Genomic DNA, 19062 nt, shown 5'->3' on the forward strand with positions numbered 1-19062 from the left:
GGACGGGTTTAGGCATACAAGGAGCACATTGACTACTCTGCTCAAAAACAAAGCCGACATAAAGGCCAAGGCCGAGAAGAGTCAGCACTCGGGCGCGCGGCGGTGTACGCAAGATGCTTTTGAAGGATGTTGAGAAGTCTCTCCACAAGTGGTTCATGGACGGCAAGGGCCCGAAATATTCCTGTATCGGGGCCGATGTTGCAACAGAAGGCAAAGAACTTTGCATTCATTCTCGGCGTCGAGAATTTCAGTGCGAGTAGCGGTTGGCTACAACGTTTTAAGACTCGTTTCAACATTGTCGGGAAGACTGTGTCGGGAGAGAGTGAGGACGCCAATGATGAAGAAATTCAGAAGTGGCTTTGACTCATGAGTGGCCCAAAGTTCTCGCCAAGTATGAGCCGAGCCAAATCTTTAATGCTGACGAGACGGGGCCTGTTCTGGCAAATGCTTCCGCGGCAAACGCTGGACACTCGCTGGGGACAAGTGCCACGGGGGCAAGCAAGGCAAGGCCCGTGTGACGGTCCTATTGGCTGCCAATATGGATGGGAGCACGAAGCTGCGGCCACTTGTAATTGGCAAATTTAAAACCCCGAGGTGCATGCGGAACTGCCCCAATATTCCGGTGACTTATGCCTGGAATAAGAAGTCGTGGATGACGAGGGATATTTCCTCAAGTGGCTGAAGGCGTGGGATTCGGACCTGGTGCGTCAGGGACGGAAGGTATGCCTTATCGTCGATAACTGCACGGCACACCACACCGATGCCCAGCTGAGCAACATCGAAGTGGTATTTCTGCCGCCCAACACCACTTCGAAGCTCCAACCGTTGGACCAGGGCATTATCCGCACATTAAGTCTATCTACAAGCGTCGGCTGATCGACATTTTGCTTGTAAGACTCCAGATGGGCCAAGATCTGAAGATCGATCTTTTGGGCGCCATCCAAATGCTCAAGGCGTTGTGGGAAAACGTCAAGCAGTCGACGATAGCCAACTGCTTTCGGCATGCGGGCTTCGGTGGACGCACTGACGAAGCATCAGTGGAAGAATCCGAGGAAGCTGAGTGGCATGCGCAGATGAAGAAAGCGAGCTCGCCGAAACGTGGAGCCAAGCTGGAGAGCTTTTGTTGGTGCGGAGCCGCAAAGCATGTGCACGAAGACTTCGTGGAGGTGACGACAGTACTGGTACAACGGCGGGAGCTAACGGATGTAGAGATCGTCGCCGAAGCTACCGCTGAGCAGCCGAATGAAGACGCTGCCGAGGTGGATCCCGCAAGCGCTGATGGTGCCCCGCTCCCGACATCAGCTGAGGTCGTAGCCGCTTTGGCCCTTGCGCGCCGCCACTGCAGCGCGATTGAAGGCACCGGCCTTTCACTTGTGGATCGCCTGGACTATGTTGAGGACGCAGTCGTCAACACGCCATTGCCAACAAAAAGCAGGCTACTCTTTTTCAGTATTTTAAGCCAACACAATAATACTTTGTTTGAATCTTCAAGTGAGTATTTACTGCACCACGATTGGTTCGTTGGTTGTTTTCCACAAGTTCTTGACGCATTTTTTACGTGATTTTTTTATATCGAATTCTGGATATATCGAACTATTTCGCGATCGCCGTGCCGTTCGATATATCGAGGTTCGACTGTATTGCTCTTTATCTCAAACTGTTCTTGGCCAAGGTGCAGATATTGGCGAGGTCTTAACCAAGAGTGGAACAAGAACATCATGGCATCCCAAGTTTTGTGGGATGTGAAGCTGCTGTGACCAGCACAAAGCGGATGAATTTCCTGACTGTGACCTCAGAACCTAGTGGCATAACAACTTTGTCAGGCGACCCTGTGGTACATCATGTGACGGGAGGGACCTGCTCAGAGCCGGACCCCGCCAAAATAGCGTGCTTGGTACAGTCCATTTTGTTCGCGTCATGCAGTGCCCGCGATCTACCAGCAGAGGCAGGATATTCATTTTACTTTTGTTCTGCTCAATGCACACGTGCATTTTTTTCACTGGTTGTGTGGTGCAAGCAACTTGAGCACAGCATGTCATGAGGATGGCGTCGCCAAAGCAATGCAAGTCAGTGACACTGGAAAGAAGGGTATCCTAATCAAGTGGATAAAGGATGGCCGAACAAAATCAAGCGTTGCCGAAGAATTGGGCATCCCTCGGCTATGCTTTCAACGGTGGTAGAAGCACCTGTGCGTATGTATAGGTATGTCCGCCTTTTTTTCGTCCACGTTTTCTGTGCATTTTTTGCTCTCTTCAATAAGAAAACAAGCAGAGGGTGATCGGTGGATTTCAACAGACCTCCTTTAGCCAGCATAAGCAGTTTTGAGGCTTCAAGTCTCCAGACATCAAAGCAGTGCTCACGGGTTGTAGCTGCATAATGCAGGAGTAGCCAGCCTTCCAGTCACCACAGCATTAACAGACAAGGCAAACCACTCTAGCATTGAAATGGTATGAATTGATTTCAGATGCAGAAGCGGCAGGTTCGATCATTTATGAAGGACTGTTTTTTTTATGCTGACACTGTTGCTTTGACCGTGTGCAGACTTTGACGTGGTGTCAAAGTCTGCGGGCGAGTGCACCATTCAAACAGCAGCCAGGATCAGCTCATGAGATGCATAAAGCAACTCGAGCATGTCTTCCTGCGAATACCAGCTGATGTGCAGTTTACACTAAAATAAAATGTCAGTGTTGTTAAGTGCATCTGGTTGATATCTGTCGCTTGTCTTCAACTTTTTCTCTGGAACCTTTACAATGATCTGGTTAGGAGTCTTTGCTAAAAAGCTGGCCAGCAGTGCAGAGTTTCTCTACAAAGAATGCAAATTTTCAGTGCAAATTCTGCAACCTTGCCTATCTCGAAAATTTTTCAGGTTTTTATTACAATAGATTCTCATTAAATGGAACCTGCAAGAACTAGGAAAATATGTTCCATTAACAAGAGTTCCGTTTACTGAGAGATGAACAGGGGTGCACACTTGAAGTACGAAACCAACCATATTAGAGGCAGTTGGTTTGTTCAAACAACAATTCCGTTTAAGAGATTTTTGTTTATCTACTGAAGAATGTACTGTACTTCAAGTTATCAAGATATTACTGTACTTTATTGACACACACTCAGTGACAAGTAATGCAGTGGCATTCAGGCATCATAACAGCTTAGGTTCCCCACAGTTTTTCTTTCCTTTCTCTCACCTCATGCAGCAGGTTCCAGAGGGCATTGGAAGTGCAGAAGACGCCAGTTGCACCAGCACCCAGAGCAACCACCATGGCACCTGTAAAATGTACACATTGAAGCAGAATAATGTTCCAACGCTACTGCTGTAGAATTTTCTAAATGTAACTGAAGATCATCATCCCATTTAATGCATGTCTGTTTTGTTTATCATGCACGGTGTATGAAGACTCTGGCAACCAGTGCACTGAAGAAAAGGTACAGTCCAGTTGACAGCGCTAATCTTTTTTCTTTTTTTTTTACTTTGCCCCAAGCGTACAAGTTTTGAATAACGCATACACAATATATCAATCATGATTTACCTTTGAATGAATGAATGAATGAATGAATGAATGTTTGTTCCAGCAAAATATAGGAAATGGGCCTTGAGCGAAAAGCTACAATGGTAGCTTGAGGGAGACGTGGCTCCTGAAAAAAAGTTTTATGAGTGGGGTTAACTGAAAGAAATTTAATACACTTATGCAGTTTTTTCTTCACATTCCAAATCTTCATGTAGATTTTTATTATCTGCATTAGAAGAAAAGGTATGCAATTTCTGAAAGCATATATCTTACGGTACTTTTGGCACCTTTGCTTTGTCAAACACAAAAACAAAATATATGGCAAGACTGCCAGAAAGCTCGTCTAGCCGATGATGCTAATTTGATTGTTTTCATCAAACTTCGAATGCAAAATAAACGGGTGCAAATATGAGTGAAAAATTTTGCTTCATACACTTTATGATTATCGAGAATTATCATTTGGTAAACAATATTATAAGAAAATAAATAGCATCATCGGCTAGACCAGCTTTCTGGCAATCTTGCCACATACTTTGCTTTTGTGTTTGATGAAAAGAAGTTGCCAAAAATCCCCGTACAAATTGTGCTAGAAACGTTGTAGAACTAGCATATCTTTGTTCTAATGCAGCTATTAAAAATCTACCCAGGGATTTGGAATCTGCAGAAAAAACTGAATAAGAGTAATAAATTTCGTTCCATTCACCCAACTATTAAAAACACACTTTTCAAGACCCACGTCTCCCCTGAGAAGTGCACGAGGTTCAGTAGAGCAAAAAGACTAAGAAAACAGAGACAGAGCAGTAGATACATGTGCACATTCAAAGGCGAACACATACGCATACTGCAAAGTGACAATATCAAAAAGAGCGAACATTTACGCTAGTGAAAACACTGAACACCATAAACAGTGGAAAACAATGAACGGCCGTTCAACAGCATGCAAGGATTACTGGCCGAAAACTAATGTGAAGCTCTCATGGCAAGCTGGTAAAGTGCGTTACATTTTAAAAATCACTACAGTCGAGCCCCGCTACAACGAACGCCGCTTCAACGAAATATTTCTTATTCCCCGTCAGCTTCCATGGAAGTCAATGCGTCAATGTTCTCGCCACAACGAACCATTTTTCGGGCTTGTTCTCGCTTCAACGAAACTTTCGCTCAGTGAAGCTTGCCTTGAAAATTTGTTTTATGATAAGTAAGCATACCGCCAACCGTGTAACTTTTCGTAAATTCACGACGCGTTGTTTCACGGAAAACGCGCGACCATTTCACTACTTGTAAACAAACACATAGGAGAGCGCCATTGTGTGGTGGTGATGACGATGCGGCTGGCTGCCTTGCGACAAGGCGTACGCCTGCTTTGACAAGCCAGAGCCACAGCCAATCCGTATCCATCCCAGACCACGTGATCAGGGCCAAAGCTCTGCGAAGCGACCGAAGCACCGAAGTGTGTCATTTGTGCTTGTGCGCTCGCGTTCGTTGGACTCTGCGCCATCATGGCAGCAAAAACGCAAGTTCCTTTCTCTTGAGGTGAAGGCGCGAATCATCAGCGAAGCTTCAAGCGGCAGAAAAAAAGGAGATGTCGCAGCAGAATTCGGCATCTCCAACAGCATGCTGTCCACAATTTTGAAGGCGAAGGACGCGATCACCAGTGCCCTTTCTTTGGGGACGTCCACAAAGCGCAAGAAGTTGACGCCATCGGCACACGAGGATCTTGAGAAGGCATTGTACACGTGGTTCCTTGACATGCGTGCCAAGAAAATGCCTATCAGCGGAAGCGTGTTACAACAAAAGGCGCTGAACTATGCTTGCATTCTAGGCATCGATAACTTTAAGGCAAGCACTGGTTGGCTAACTCGTTTCAAGGCCCGGCATGACATCGTTGGAAAAGTGTTGTGCGGCGAGTCTGGGGCTTCAGACGACAATGGTGCAGCGACTTGGGCATCATCTGTTTTGCCGGACATAATGAAAGACTATGCCTCATCCGACATTTATAATGGCGATGAGACAGGACTTTTTATGAACTGCTACCCAAAAAGACGCTGGACATTAAGGGCCAACCATGTAGCGGAGGGAAACACAGCAAAACGCGTGTGACTCTTCTCCTCTGCACCAACATGGATGGCTCGAACAAGCGCTGCCCGCTTGTCATCGGCAAGAGCTTGAGGCCTCGGTGCTTCAAAGGCAGCAAGAGCTTGCCAGTAAAATATTTGGCGAACAGGAAATCATGGATGACACGGGCCATCTTCCGTGATTGGATAAAAGCGTTCGACCACGACATGAAGGCCCAAACCCGCAAGGTGTGCTTGCTAATTGACAATTGCTCAGCTCAGAACGTTGACGACGTTGAGCTGGACAATGCGGACTTGCGCTTTTTCCCGCCTAACTGCACGGCTTTGATCCAGCCGTTAGACCAGGGAATAATCCACAGCGTAAAGAGCACTTATCGGCAGCGGCTGATTCATCAACTGCTGCTGAATGTTGACACTGGGTGCCAAACGAAAGTGGATTTATTCATGGCCCTACAAATGGTTGCTGCTGCGTGGACGGCGACCCGGCGAAGCATAATAGAAAACTGCTTTGCGCATGCCGGCTTTAAGCCTGAAGCGGAAGCAACGGCCAACTCGTCAACAGACGAAGACGACGACCGCTGCAGAGTGGAGCCACCTTCAACAGAAGCTACTGCGGCCTGGGCAGCCCTTCGGGACACCGGAAATGTACCAACGGACGTGAGCATGGACGAATATATCGCCGTTGACGCGGACGTTTTTGCTTATGAAGAGCTAACCGACGAGGCCATAATTGAAGAGGTTCGCCATGCCGACGCGTCGTCGGACGATGAGAGTGACGCACAAGATGCTTCGGCGCCGCCTTCTGCGTTGAGTGTGATGGACGCATTTGATGTCATCCCCAACTTCATTGGCGCCCACGATGACGACGTCGCGATGCAGCTGCTGACCGAGTGTGAGCGTCGCACCACGGCGCTGATGTCCAAAGGAAGGCGGCAAACGAAGCTGACAGACTTCTTCCGAAAATAAATTATGTTTTTGAAATGTGTAGTAAAATGTGACATTGTCCTGGGGCAGATTTCGCCACAACGAAATTTCGCTTCAACGAAATTTTTCGCAGGTCCCGTCAGTTTTGTTATAGCGAGGTTCGACTGTATATTTATCGCGTATAAGCCCATATAACACACTCTTAAATTTTAAAAAAGTTAATCGAGGTGTAGGTAAAATGTACATTTAATCTTGAAGTGTGACTTTGCGGCAGTGTGGATTTCTCTTGTATACAGTCGCCGACTGTTTATTCGGACGCCGAAAATTCGGACATGCTCGTTTGTTCGGACACCTTCGCGGTACCGCCACTCGTCCCATTGAAGTAATGTAAACTCACGACCGAAAATTCGGACGCCCCACAGCCCGCCGTTCGATTTTTCGGACTCCGGCTGGCTGAGTGCGACGTTGAACGCCATAACTAGGTTGCCAGCACTGAAATGTTGCACTGGCTATAACTGGAGATCGTGCCAGTGTCAAAAATCCATGCAGAAGTTACCGATCTCGAAGGCTATGTTTGTTGGCTACACGTAACGGTTGCCTTTTGGCTTTAGCCAGTCACGTATCCATTGAACGGCTACCACGGCCAAACAGCAGGTCAAGCTAAGCCAAGCTTGGAATCGGCTCTGTGCGGCATTTGAGGTGAATGACAGCGTGTACGAGTACGACGCGGAACCTAATTCGGACAAAGAGAGTACGACAACAGATTACAGAAGCGCTGCAACATCAACTAGACCAACGTCGTTTCCTTTTGGCGTGTGAGGGTTTGCGTTCTCATGTCTCTATGGCTAGGCGTGATCTGCATCCCGAGCTTTGTGTCCTGCTCGTGCGAGGCCTGATACGCTGCCCGTTCCATGTGCGCCGTCGGAACTAAAGAAACGCGGAAACTACAAGGTCCTGACGATGGTGAAAAAAGCGGCGATTATTCACCAGGTGGAAGTTGCTTGGGAGTTTTCGCCGAGTTGGGCGATGAGATCATCCGTCAGCTACTCGAACCAGCGCACGTGGACAGTGACTGCCTGACGACGCACCTCCCACACCACAGCCATCAAATGCGGATTTAGTGTAGGCCGTTGCAGTGCTATTGCCGACCATCAGGGGTGGCCAAACATTGGCTGAAATACAGGCCGACTTGGTCGCGCGTAAGCGTACATGTGTACAGGCGCGCACTAACAAGTTTTTTCCGGCCGCTGGGCCAATAAAAGTGCTTTTTTCTGGTGAATCCTTTTTTTCGGACTCCCGATTATTCGGACTTTTCAGCGATTCCCGCCGAGTCCGAATAAACGGTCGGCGATTGTAGGTGGTTTCACAACATACAGTAGAGCCCCGCCGATACGTTTTTGAAGGGACTGTAGGAAATAAACGTAAGAGACTGGAAACGTAAGAGCCGAAAAACGGGAAAAACGGCAAAATATTTAGTGGTACAGAATTTTATTTCAATTCTTACGAGCAGCACGAAAATTGGCGCGCTCAGCCGCGATCTAGTCGATGGATAGAAACGCGGAGCGCTTAGGACGGCCTCATCCACGGAAATGTAATCAACGTATGTGATTTTTTTAACACCCACAGCTGTAGGCATGAAAGAACTAAGCACACGCAATCACGACCGGCGTGGCGAGTCCGACCGTGAACCGCACACACGACCATGCAAGCTCCAACCAGCTCGAACTCCTCCTGTTCTCCGACAAATAACGATGATGATGAGTCTACGCCAACGCGATGGCAGAAGTGAATGCCAATCTCGAAGGCCTTGCTTTCGCAAGCAATTACGTCATACACGCCATGTTTGTGCAATACAAATCTCAAAGGCTATGCTTTTGTCAATAGTAAATGCCAATCTCGAAGGCCTTGCTTTCGCGAGCAGTTACGTCATAGACACCATCTTTGCAATTTGAATCTCGAAGGCCATGCTTTTGTTTGCATCAATTGAAAGATTCTGTTGCTTGCGCCTCTCATGCGGCTAATATTACGGTCAAACGAGGCCAAGCTGCGTGAAAATGCACCATGGCCACTCTCTTTGGTAGTCACTCGGTCGACTCCGAGCGCACTTCGCGGAGTATCATACGGGAACGGTCCGACAGTTACGACGTAACAGCGGGGTTCCCAATACATTGTATCCTATGGGAGCTACGCCGGGACCGGCGGAAAACGACGTAACAGCCGGGAAAACGCAGCAGTGAGGAACATAACAGCGGGGTTCCACTGTAGTAGGTCCACACCACAGTGGAACCACCTTTCCAGGGGGGTTACAGTAGTAAAATGTGCGTCTATTTTTTCAGTGCTTGTCCTGTAGCTTCTCTTTTTGTCTAGTCCTTTCCTGCACTATTACAATGTGCGCATATTTGATAGTTTCGAATACTTCAAAATTTCGCAAAATTTTAAACTCATGTAAAAGCAAATTCGAATACAGTAAAAGCTCGTTAATTCGAATTCCACGGGAATGCTGAGCAACTTCGGATTAAACAAAATTCGAAATAATGAAAGTGAGCAAAAATGGGTGGATTTCGGGGGTGGGGGCACGAAAAATATTTATTGGCCAAAAAAGTCGGTGATGACCATCTGCTTCTTTTCTCTGAATGCCACAGCTGCGGCTCTCTGTTCCAGCGCGCGGACGCGGCGCAGGGAATCCTCTTCACCCTCTTCAAAGCTGAAGAAGAGACGCGCCACATTAAGTGCCTCCATCACCGCAGAAGCTGACGGGCGCACAGGCGCTTCGTCATCTTCGTCTTCCTCACCTTCTGGCTCTTCAGCAACAGGCTGCGCACCGGCTACTTGAGCGATAATGTCCTCATCAGTCAGGGCACCACACACCGATGCACCGGTGTCAACTTCAACATAATCGGCAAAACGTACACCCCGAAGAGTGTCGCGCAATGCCACTGGCATGAGCTCCTCAGCCCCGTCCATGTCGACGTCACAACTATCCTGCACACTTCCAGCTGCAAATCCACTGTGGCGGAAACAGTTTGCGATTGTGGTCGCGGTCACCTGTTCCCATGCGCGCACCAACATGTGCATGGCAGTGAGCAGCGTAATGCCGAAGTCCTTCCTGTCGCCCGCGCACAAAATAATTCTCTCCAGCATGTGACGCCTATAAAAGCACTTGATGTTCCTTATCACACCCTGGTCCATTGGCTGTAGGGCCGCAGTCGTATTTGCTGGAAGGAACACTAACTTTGTTGCTCTCAGCTCAACGTCGACTTTGTGCGCCGAACAGTTGTCGACGACAAGAACGCATCTGCCGCCCAGTTCCATTCGCCTGTCGAATTTCAGTAGCCACTTCCTGAATAGGTCACCTGTCATCCAGGCTTTCTTGTTTGCGGCGTACTCCGTCGGCAGTGACCGAATGTTTTTGAAGCACCGTGGCTTGAGTGCTTTGCCAATCACAAAAAGGGGGACCTTTTCCGTACCGGTCATATTTGCGGCGACCAGAACAGTGACACGCTCTTTGCTGCGCTTGCCGCCGGCACAGCTGTCTCCCTTGTAGGTGATCGTCTTGTCTGGCTGCAACTTGAAAAATAACGCTGTCTCGTCAGCGTTAAACACATCCTGTGGTGAGTAGCTCTCCAAGTACTGCTGCAGGGTGTCGCTTCTCCAAGTAGCGCATGTTTCGGCGTCCACTTCCTTTGCCTCGCCAGATAACGTGCGGAATACGAGATTGTGCCGCTCCCTGAAACGATGAAACCATCCCTCGGAGGCGACAAAGTCTTCAATGTCCAAGCGCAGGGCGAAATCGGCTGCCTTGGCCATGATGATAGGGCCGCTCAATGCAATACTCAGGGCTCTCATTGCTTAAACCCAGATAATCAAAGCTGACTCCAGTTCCGGGAACTTCGTTGTCCTTAGCCTTTTTCGACTGGCGCCAAAATCCTTGGCTTCATAGGCGTTTTCAATGGCCGTCCTGTTGCGTATGTAGGTTGACAATGTGCTCGGAGGTATGCCGTGCTTCCTCGCAATTTCGTATTTGCTCGAGTTCCCTTGGTCAACCTCTCGCAAAATCTCCACCTTCTCCTTGACAGTCTTCGCGCAGTAGTTTCCCCGCGGCATCTTGCAACTTCGATGCGGAATAAGACGGCTTGACGGCGTGAACGAACAACGTGCTCGAGGAACAAAGTGACGCTGCTGGGTGCGGCCTAGGACTGCTAGGACTACTCCGCCGACTACTCAGCGTCCCGCGGGTCCCGCGTATACAAGTGGCGCCAGGCGCTGAGATAGCGGGAGGGCTACGGAAAAAAAAAATTGCTCCCTGGATTTCGGAGGCCATACTTTGCTCGCCCTTTGCTCGGAGGCCACTTGAAGCTCGAAAAAACCGGTCGTGCCACCTATCGTTCGGCCGTAAAAGCTTCCACTAGTGTTTGACGATTTATCCGTAGAGGCGGCAATTTCTGTTCAAATTAACGAATCGTTTTACACATGGTCTCCTATGCACTGCGGACCGGACTGCGGCGACCATTTCGAATTATCCAAAATTTCGAATTAATGAGGTGTGAATTAACGAGCTGTCACTGTACTGTAATATTTGTTTGAGTATTCCAAGTGCTCAAATAGATATTCGCCCTTGCCTATTTGTCAGGCTTTACATGACTTTACACACTACACCAAAATACTTTACGTTAGTTCAGCCTTCCTGTACTTGTAGCTCGCACAATCTAAATCTAGAACTGATTTGTACAAATATAGCTATTTTCCTTCAACGACAGAATGTTGGAATGCACTGCCCGGAAACGTTTGCTCTTTGCTAATAACCAATTTTCCATCCGCAAATAGACACATAATGTTGTCGCCACTCCTGCCATAGCCCATAAGCTGCAGTATGTAGAAACAAATAAAATAAAAATATGTAACATCATGGCAGCATGTCAAAACAGCCTACCTGTGAGGGTGGCAATGTCCACAACTACTTTGGGGTTGAAGGTGTCCGCATAGCACAGAGCGTCTGCCAAGATGAGGCGTCCTTCGGCGTCCGTGTTGTCTACCTGTACGTACACAATTAGAACGCAGAATTGGAGTGACAAATAGAAGACCTGAATGTAGAATGTCGTTGACACCGGTGCTCACTCCACCTGGCCGCTGACCAAGCATCTTCATGCGTTTCATTGTGCATGGCAGAAAACACACCTAACACCACATTTTTCCTTATTTGGTAGAGGTTGCTGGTTAAACTTTTCACTCAAGAACTCTATACCCAAACCTCATTATAACAAAGTCACATCTACCACGAAAATAACTTCGTTATATCCAAAAATTCGTTATAAATGTTTATTTGCAACACTGTATATATGACAACACTATTCATGATTTACTTCGTTATAACCGATAATTCGTTATATCCGTGTTCGCTATATCGACGTTTGAATACATGGACTCTACCTCCAGCCTCAGCATTGCCTGAAGACATGGAACAGCAAGGTGCTACGGGAATCCCTGAGCTGTTCCTATTTGCAAAGGCAGCAATACTCTATTAATAGTATTTATTCAGTGACACCGACGACCACAGTGTGGAGGACTGACTCTCCTCCTATGAACAAGTAACTAAGCAGGCAACACGTGGGACAATGGCACCAAAACCAACGTCAACTTCTTCCTAATGAGCGTGTGCCACTGTGGTCTTGAAATCACAAGACTGACATTTCCTAACGGTAGATTTTTAAGAGGAGTTTTGCAAAAGTATTTAACTGGCTGGTTATGCGCAGACTCTGCGCAGAATGGCACTATGTTCATGCAGGCTTCTATGCCAATGAAAAGCAAATACGTCAAGGTCAACAGGTCGGATTGTACCAAAGAAGACATACGCTGTTGCTAACGAACTTGTTCGGCATTAAATTTCCAACAAGCTTAACGATTTACAGACGTCCCTAACATATCATTCACTTCAATGGTATGACGTGCCGAAATGACTACAAGTAGACTGTTGATTTTTGTTTGGACTTTAACACCACGATAGCATCAAAGTGAGGCAAACCACAAGACTTTCAGTCCACCAGGTAAATTTGAAGTCACTTGAACACCTGAAAAATCTTCAATTTAGGTGCGCTAGATAATGAACCAAAGCACTAAAAAAAAAGTGGGATCCAGGCAAACCTGCATGAATGCACTACCTTTAACTGACAAACTTTGGATTACATAAAAGCAACTGGAGATGCTTGTTTGCTGCGTATAGCAGTTCACAGCTCCAGGGGTCATGTTTTCCAGCTGGTGAACTAGTTGCTGCGTTTGAGAGCCTCCACTGACATTCTAAATGAAACTGTAGATAATATTCAAAAATGTAATTTGCTGAAGACTGGGTGCTCGAGAGAGCTAGTCGATATCGTTAGTGTCATCAGACATGGTCTCATAAGGTGTAAGCTTGTTCTAGAAGTCTTTCTTCTGCAAGCATGCATTTCAGTGATCAGCAGGGTTAACTGAGGGCCAGATCTTGTGCTGAGAGCACTAAGGCTTGGGCACTTCACCTATCAGTCATCAATGTCACTACTATGTGGCGACACCTCCCAGCCATGAAGTGCCATCGTTTCACCAGGTTTGTGGCAAAATCTGGATCAAGTGTTACCACACCACCCAATATTTTCAAACTAATGGGCTAGTGCAGGCTGCCACTTCTCAGCGGGTGAAATTTGCATTAGTAAGTTTGGGAGCACAAAAGTTCAAGTCATGCCAGATTTCGAAATGACTGAGTTCTGATTACTGAGGTTTTCTTGTAACGTTGTAGACATTCATATTCAAGACTAGGAAATACTGTGTAAAGGCTATGATTGTATTTTTAAGGTCTATCATTAACCAGTTCTAAAGGTTAAAGGGGTGCTGACACCAATTTTCGAAGGTGAGCTTACTCTGCCATACAAACCTCCTGCATAAAGAGACAGCTCTGCACAAATGGAAAGCTTAGTAAACGGTAATAAGGTTTTTTTTTTCGACATTACAGTCAATTTTCGCATGGCTACTGACATCGAAACTATTGGGACATCAGGCTACAGTGTCTGTCAATTCTGGTAACTTCACGCACAAGTCTGGCTAGTTGTGATGACACCAGGCACCAAAACATTCAACATGACCACTTGTGCGTCACTAAAAGACCCCTTTAACATACTGCTTAACTTTTGTATGGAATCTACATGTTTTGAAAGTGTGTACTGCAAGAAAAAAAAAACGCCAGTAAAGGTTCACCTGGATGGTGGTTCCATTCATGGCAGTGAAGACATCTCCCGGCTTGGTTGCCCTGCCACTGGGCAGGTTTTCACAGAGAGGGGCGAGACCTGTGCAAAGGGCAATTATTCAGATATGGTTGTGGGCTGTTGCTACTTTCAATGCAGCTGTAAAGCAGTGGCCATCGAAGCACTGCGCTACAGAACTACCGTATTTTCCGGTGTATAAGAAGCACCTTTCTTCCAATATTTTCGCTGGTGCGTCTTATATGCACAAAAAGTCTTGGGATTCTGCGAGACTAATATGTCCATATTTAATTCGTGAGTATGATAAACTGAGCACAACAGCATTCGCATAAATGCATCTAATCTTGTTATAACAATGAAGCGGCTGTGGTCTTAGGTGTCAGCTACTTGCTGTTGAAGCAGTGCAACGATTACGGAGATTACGGCAACAATAAAAGCCACCGCTGTGACGCACACCCTATTTTATTGTTCGAACTGTTTTGTTCTTAATTCCCTTTACCAAATTTAATGAAACTGCACAGTCTTGTTTAGTATTCTTTGCTGATTCCAAATATGCAATTATTCTTCAAATATGTCCATTAGTTCCACAGTTAATTAAAATTAATTAGCATTGTTTCAAGCAATTAGCATTAGCATTGTTAAATAGCATTGATTTTTAAAAACCCGCTTCTCCCCTTAAACAAAGCATTAAACTTACGGAACTGAGGCAATAAATAAAAAAGGGTAAAACAATGGTTCATTGTAGTGTTGTAGCGCCCACAATATCAGTTACAAAAGTGAAAGTACCACTTCGCTATCATCGTCATCATTTTCCGTGTGAGACGTCGCTGCAGTCCAGCAGTAGTCGCAGCTTCCGGCTTCCATTTACGTTTTGTATGCGTGTGTGTAGGTCGTAACAGTGTGGCGCGTTCAATGTTTATGTGTTCCCGCCAAGCCTCATAATGCCATAGAGGTATGGTAGCCACCACAGTAGAGGCAATGCCAACGACGTGCTTCAAGGTGCTTCTTACAACGCCGCATAAAAGTTACTCAGAGGCCAACAACGGCAACCCAGCGATGCTGCCAACCGAGGCAGAAGAACTTCTGACAGTGCACCGAAGGATGTGGCTTCAAATCCAGTGCAATAAATAGTGTTTTTCTTCGCCTGAAGACAGCGTTATGTACAAGTTTTATACTGCTGCTTACAGATAGTATTGAGTGCCATGTGTGACTACGCATTTCGCAATGAATGTGCACTGCGTCCGTCGTTGTGTTTTATCATGTTGACAGAGTTAAAGATAGATGCGTCTTTTACAAAGGTGCGTCTTATACACCGGAAAATACGGTACTCCCCACAATGCATTAACTAAACACACATTCAAATATACTCCTAGTATTTTGCTTGGAAGAGAGGAGGACTAGCAGTTATGAATAACTTTTGAGACACTTTAAAAGCAGATCACACACTGCATTGTGGACATGTTCTGTCCCAGAGAGGAAATGAGTATACTAGAGATGGTGAGCAAGAGGATACTGACCAATGAGAACTCACGGTGACTACATATACATTATGGTAAATAATACATTATGAAGAAGACTTAGGAATGGTGCTTATGAGGTGCAGGAGAAACAGGAATGTAATTAAGTGGGGGAGACGGCTTCAGAAAGATATTTATTTTTGAGTGGGTTTCTATGAAACTTTCACAGCTTATTTATCCATGACCTCATTTCAAATATGAAGTTCCAGTAAAGCCTCTTGAAACAGAACCCGAAGGAACCAGGAAAATGTGTCCCGCTTAAGAGGGGTTCCGTTTACTGAGAGACGAACAGGGGTGCAGAGTTCAAGCACGAAACGAATCATACAAGAGGCAGTTGTTCCGTTTAAGCAGCAGTTCCGCTTAAGAGATTTCCGTTTACTATACTTTTCTAGTACAATATGTACATATTTTTAAATATCAAACATTTCATGTGCCTTGCTAGGAGCAAGGCTTTTCTAAACTGAGAGTCTCAAAGCACATCGGCGTATCACAATACCTGGAACAAATACTGTATGCAGTAAAACAAAAATGGATATCCTAAGCCTACATGAACAAACGCTCATGCTACGTTGAGCTCTGGTAAGCAAAATCCCAGCTTGACATTGGCTCACTCACAAATGTTCAACATACTATACAACTTTTGCTCAAATGGATTTAGAACATTCATTCTTGTTTTAATGTGTGCAGTGTTCATTCCAGGTTAGTGAGACATGCTAACTTGCTTTTTAACTCTTACAGTTTAGAAAAAGATCATGTTCCTAACAAGAGAAAAAATATTCGATATTTTCAAAACTACATACTGCATCAGAAGAATAACTGCATATATTTTAAATCATCACACAGACATACATAAGCGATGAAAAGGTCAGAATAATCTGCTCAAGAACAAATAACATGATGTTTACAGGGGTGAGACGGCTGAAATCGATTTGGGAGCAGTTTTGGGAGCAGCAAAATTTCAATTTAGGAGCAGGAGAACCTTGTTTTGGAGCAGTTAGCGGCATTTATTATGTCGTTTTTGGAGCTTGAAAAAACAAGTTTGTAGTAACTTGGAGGAACAAGCATATATTTTAATCGGCTTAGAATACACACAACACTCAAAGAGCCTTTGGAGAAAGCTTTTTTTAACAGATTATTGCCAGGTATGAACTACACTACCTTTTTACAAACCACACAATTTATACAACCCTGGTAACAACATATGAAATAGATTAAAAAAAATTCGGCAGATCCCACGTACCGTGGGAATCGATGTTATGCGAAGCATGCGCGGGATGGTGACTGTGGCGTAATTTTTCACATCGAGCGAAACGTTACGGAATGACGCTAGAGAAATGTGGAAGTGGTATACGCACACTCATATTCTGAAGAGTCGCATATGTACAGTAGAACCCCGCTGTTACGTTCCTCACTGCTGTGTTTTCCCGGCTGTTACGTCGTTTTCCGCCGGTCCCGGCATAGCTCCCATAGGATACAATGTATTGGGAACCCCGCTGTTACGTCGTAACTGTCGTACCGTTCCCGTATGATACGTCGCGAAGTGCGCTCGGAGCCAACCGAGTGACTACCAAAGAGAGCGGCCATGGTGCATTTTCACGCAGCTTGGCCTCGTTTGACCGTAATATTAGCCGCATGAGAGGCGCAAGCAACAGAATCTTTCAATTGATGCAAACAAAAGCATGGCCTTCGAGATTCAAATTGCAAAGATGGCGTCTATGACGTAACTGCTCGCGAAAGCAAGGCCTTCGAGATTGGCATTTACTATTGACAAAAGCATAGCCTTTGAGATTTGTATTGCACAAACATGGCGTGTATGACGTAATTGCTTACGAAAGCAAGGCCTTCGAGATTGGCATTCACTTCTGCCATCGCGTTGGCGTAGACTCATCATCATCGTTATTTGTCGGAGAACGGGAGGAATTCGAGCTGGTTGGAGCTCGCATGGTCGTGCGTGCGGTTCGCGGTCGGACTCGCCGCGCCGGTCGTGATTGCGTGTGCTTAGTTCTTTCATGCCTACAGCTGTTGGTGTTAAAAAAATCACATACGTTGATTACATTTCTGTGGATGAGGCCGTCCTAAGCTCCGCGTTTCTATCCATCGACTAGATCGCGGCTGAGCGCGTTAATTTTCGTGCTGCTCGTAAGAATTGAAATAAAATTCTGTACCACTAAATATTTTGCCGTTTTTCCTGTTTTTCGGCTCTTACGTTTCCCGTCTCTTACGTTTATTTCCTACGGTCCCTTCAAAAACGTATCAGCGGGGTTCTACTGTATTATGTAACCAGTTGTTTACAGTTGCGTAACGATGCCAACAGCAACATGGGTGTTACCATCACCAGACGCTGTAAGCTGATACTATGTAGTGCTTATATTGTTCAGTACTGGATAGCGCGAATCCGAACAGCACAAAAACGAAACACAAATGCACAGGACAGGCGTTACACGCAACTAAGCTTCATTCAGAAAAGTTCCCCTGGATATATACACAGCCGAGTGGCACACGCAGGCACATTGCACGTACGTTAGTCACATTTACACTTGTTATGCTTGTACTTGTCCGTTATGACGGACAACGCACACACGTTTCACGAACCCGTGTGTATGTGTAGAACGGCTTCTAGACAGTTCTTGAACAAGGTCATCATGACCGTGGTCAGTGAGCACCAGCAGCTGCACCGTACTTGTTAATCGGATCCGTTCGTGATCGCGGCTATGAGGGATCTAAGTGTACTGAAGTGCGAGGTATAGTGCAGCTGGTGGAAATCCTGAATGCTTCTTACGATGAAATAATCTATGATGCCTCCTGTCGTGGACGTGGTAGCGAGGTCTTTTGATTCCCTGTCCACATCCAAGCCGTCTTTCATGCAGTATAAGGACCAAGCGTTGTTGGGTCTTGATAAATGAATGTTGAAGTCACCGGTAATAATGAGCAACCTGGTTCTTTCGGCAGATTTATTGTAGGAAGCATTGACCCCGGTTTTTGCGTAATCAACGTAGTCCACGTTTCGGACCATGTGAACGAATTCATGGTAGTTCAGCGTCTTCCAGGGGTGTTCTGTTTTCAGATTCCTCACTTTCCTTGTGTCCGCCGCGGTGGTGTAGCGGTTACGGTGCTCGGCTGCTGAGCCGAAGGTCGCGGGTTCGATCACCGCCGCGGTGGTCGCATTTCGATGTTTGCCAGATGGCAGTGTACTGTGCGATCCCGGAGCATGATAAAGAATACCAGATGGTCAAAGTTATAGCCCCAACAATTATTCTTATTATCACTTTCGTTGCGTGCCAATGTGTGTGTTCGCGTTTACTATGTTGGTTGAGACTTTGTATCACCTGTGGCACATACCCGCATAACATAAACTCTGGTATGTGGGTATGTGCCACACGTGACTGAGGGAAAGGGTTTCATGACGTAGGCGACAGGTATTTTGCGTTATTCATGTCATGACCAGTGAATCGTGTTCACCATACACTGATCCCCTGCTATGCCAATTTTGGTATATCAGACGTTATGGAGACGACCAGGAGAGCACCCAGACGTAGGCGGCTAGATAGATAGATAGATAGATAGATAGATAGATAGATAGATAGAAACGCCCAAAGTGCCTGAGGTTCGCTAAGAAATGCTTCGCATTTAAAAGTTTTTCCAAGTAGGTTCACTTTACATTTGAAAATAAGAAAAGAAAAAACATCACACTTTTCAAATAATAAAAAGAGTCACAGTTTCACCTCAAGGGCGAAGCAATGAATGCGATAGCAACAAATTGTAGTGTTACACGAAGTAAGGCTGGCAGCTAACTGTTTTGTATCCGATCTCGCGTAAC

General features: G+C 46.0%; 1 protein-coding gene across 3 annotated transcripts in view; it reads right to left on the reverse strand.

Moving 5' to 3' along the window:
• Positions 1-19062, reverse strand: part of LOC119374133 (cytosol aminopeptidase) — a 63455-nt gene that overhangs the window by 15979 nt on the left and 28414 nt on the right. The window contains exons 10-12 of one of the 3 annotated variants that reach the window (XM_037644198.2): positions 13724-13812; positions 11436-11538; positions 3189-3268 (exon numbers count right to left, since the gene is read on the reverse strand). In XM_037644198.2, the coding sequence (XP_037500126.1) occupies positions 3189-3268; positions 11436-11538; positions 13724-13812 (272 nt within the window). Of the gene's footprint in view, positions 1-3188; positions 3269-11435; positions 11539-13717; positions 13813-19062 lie in introns of all 3 variants that reach the window. The other 2 variants (XM_049420356.1, XM_049420357.1) reach the window with 2 other exon arrangements.

This window comes from Rhipicephalus sanguineus, chromosome 11 (genome assembly GCF_013339695.2).
Source record: "Rhipicephalus sanguineus isolate Rsan-2018 chromosome 11, BIME_Rsan_1.4, whole genome shotgun sequence".
In the NCBI taxonomy this organism is placed as follows: domain Eukaryota; kingdom Metazoa; phylum Arthropoda; class Arachnida; order Ixodida; family Ixodidae; genus Rhipicephalus; species Rhipicephalus sanguineus.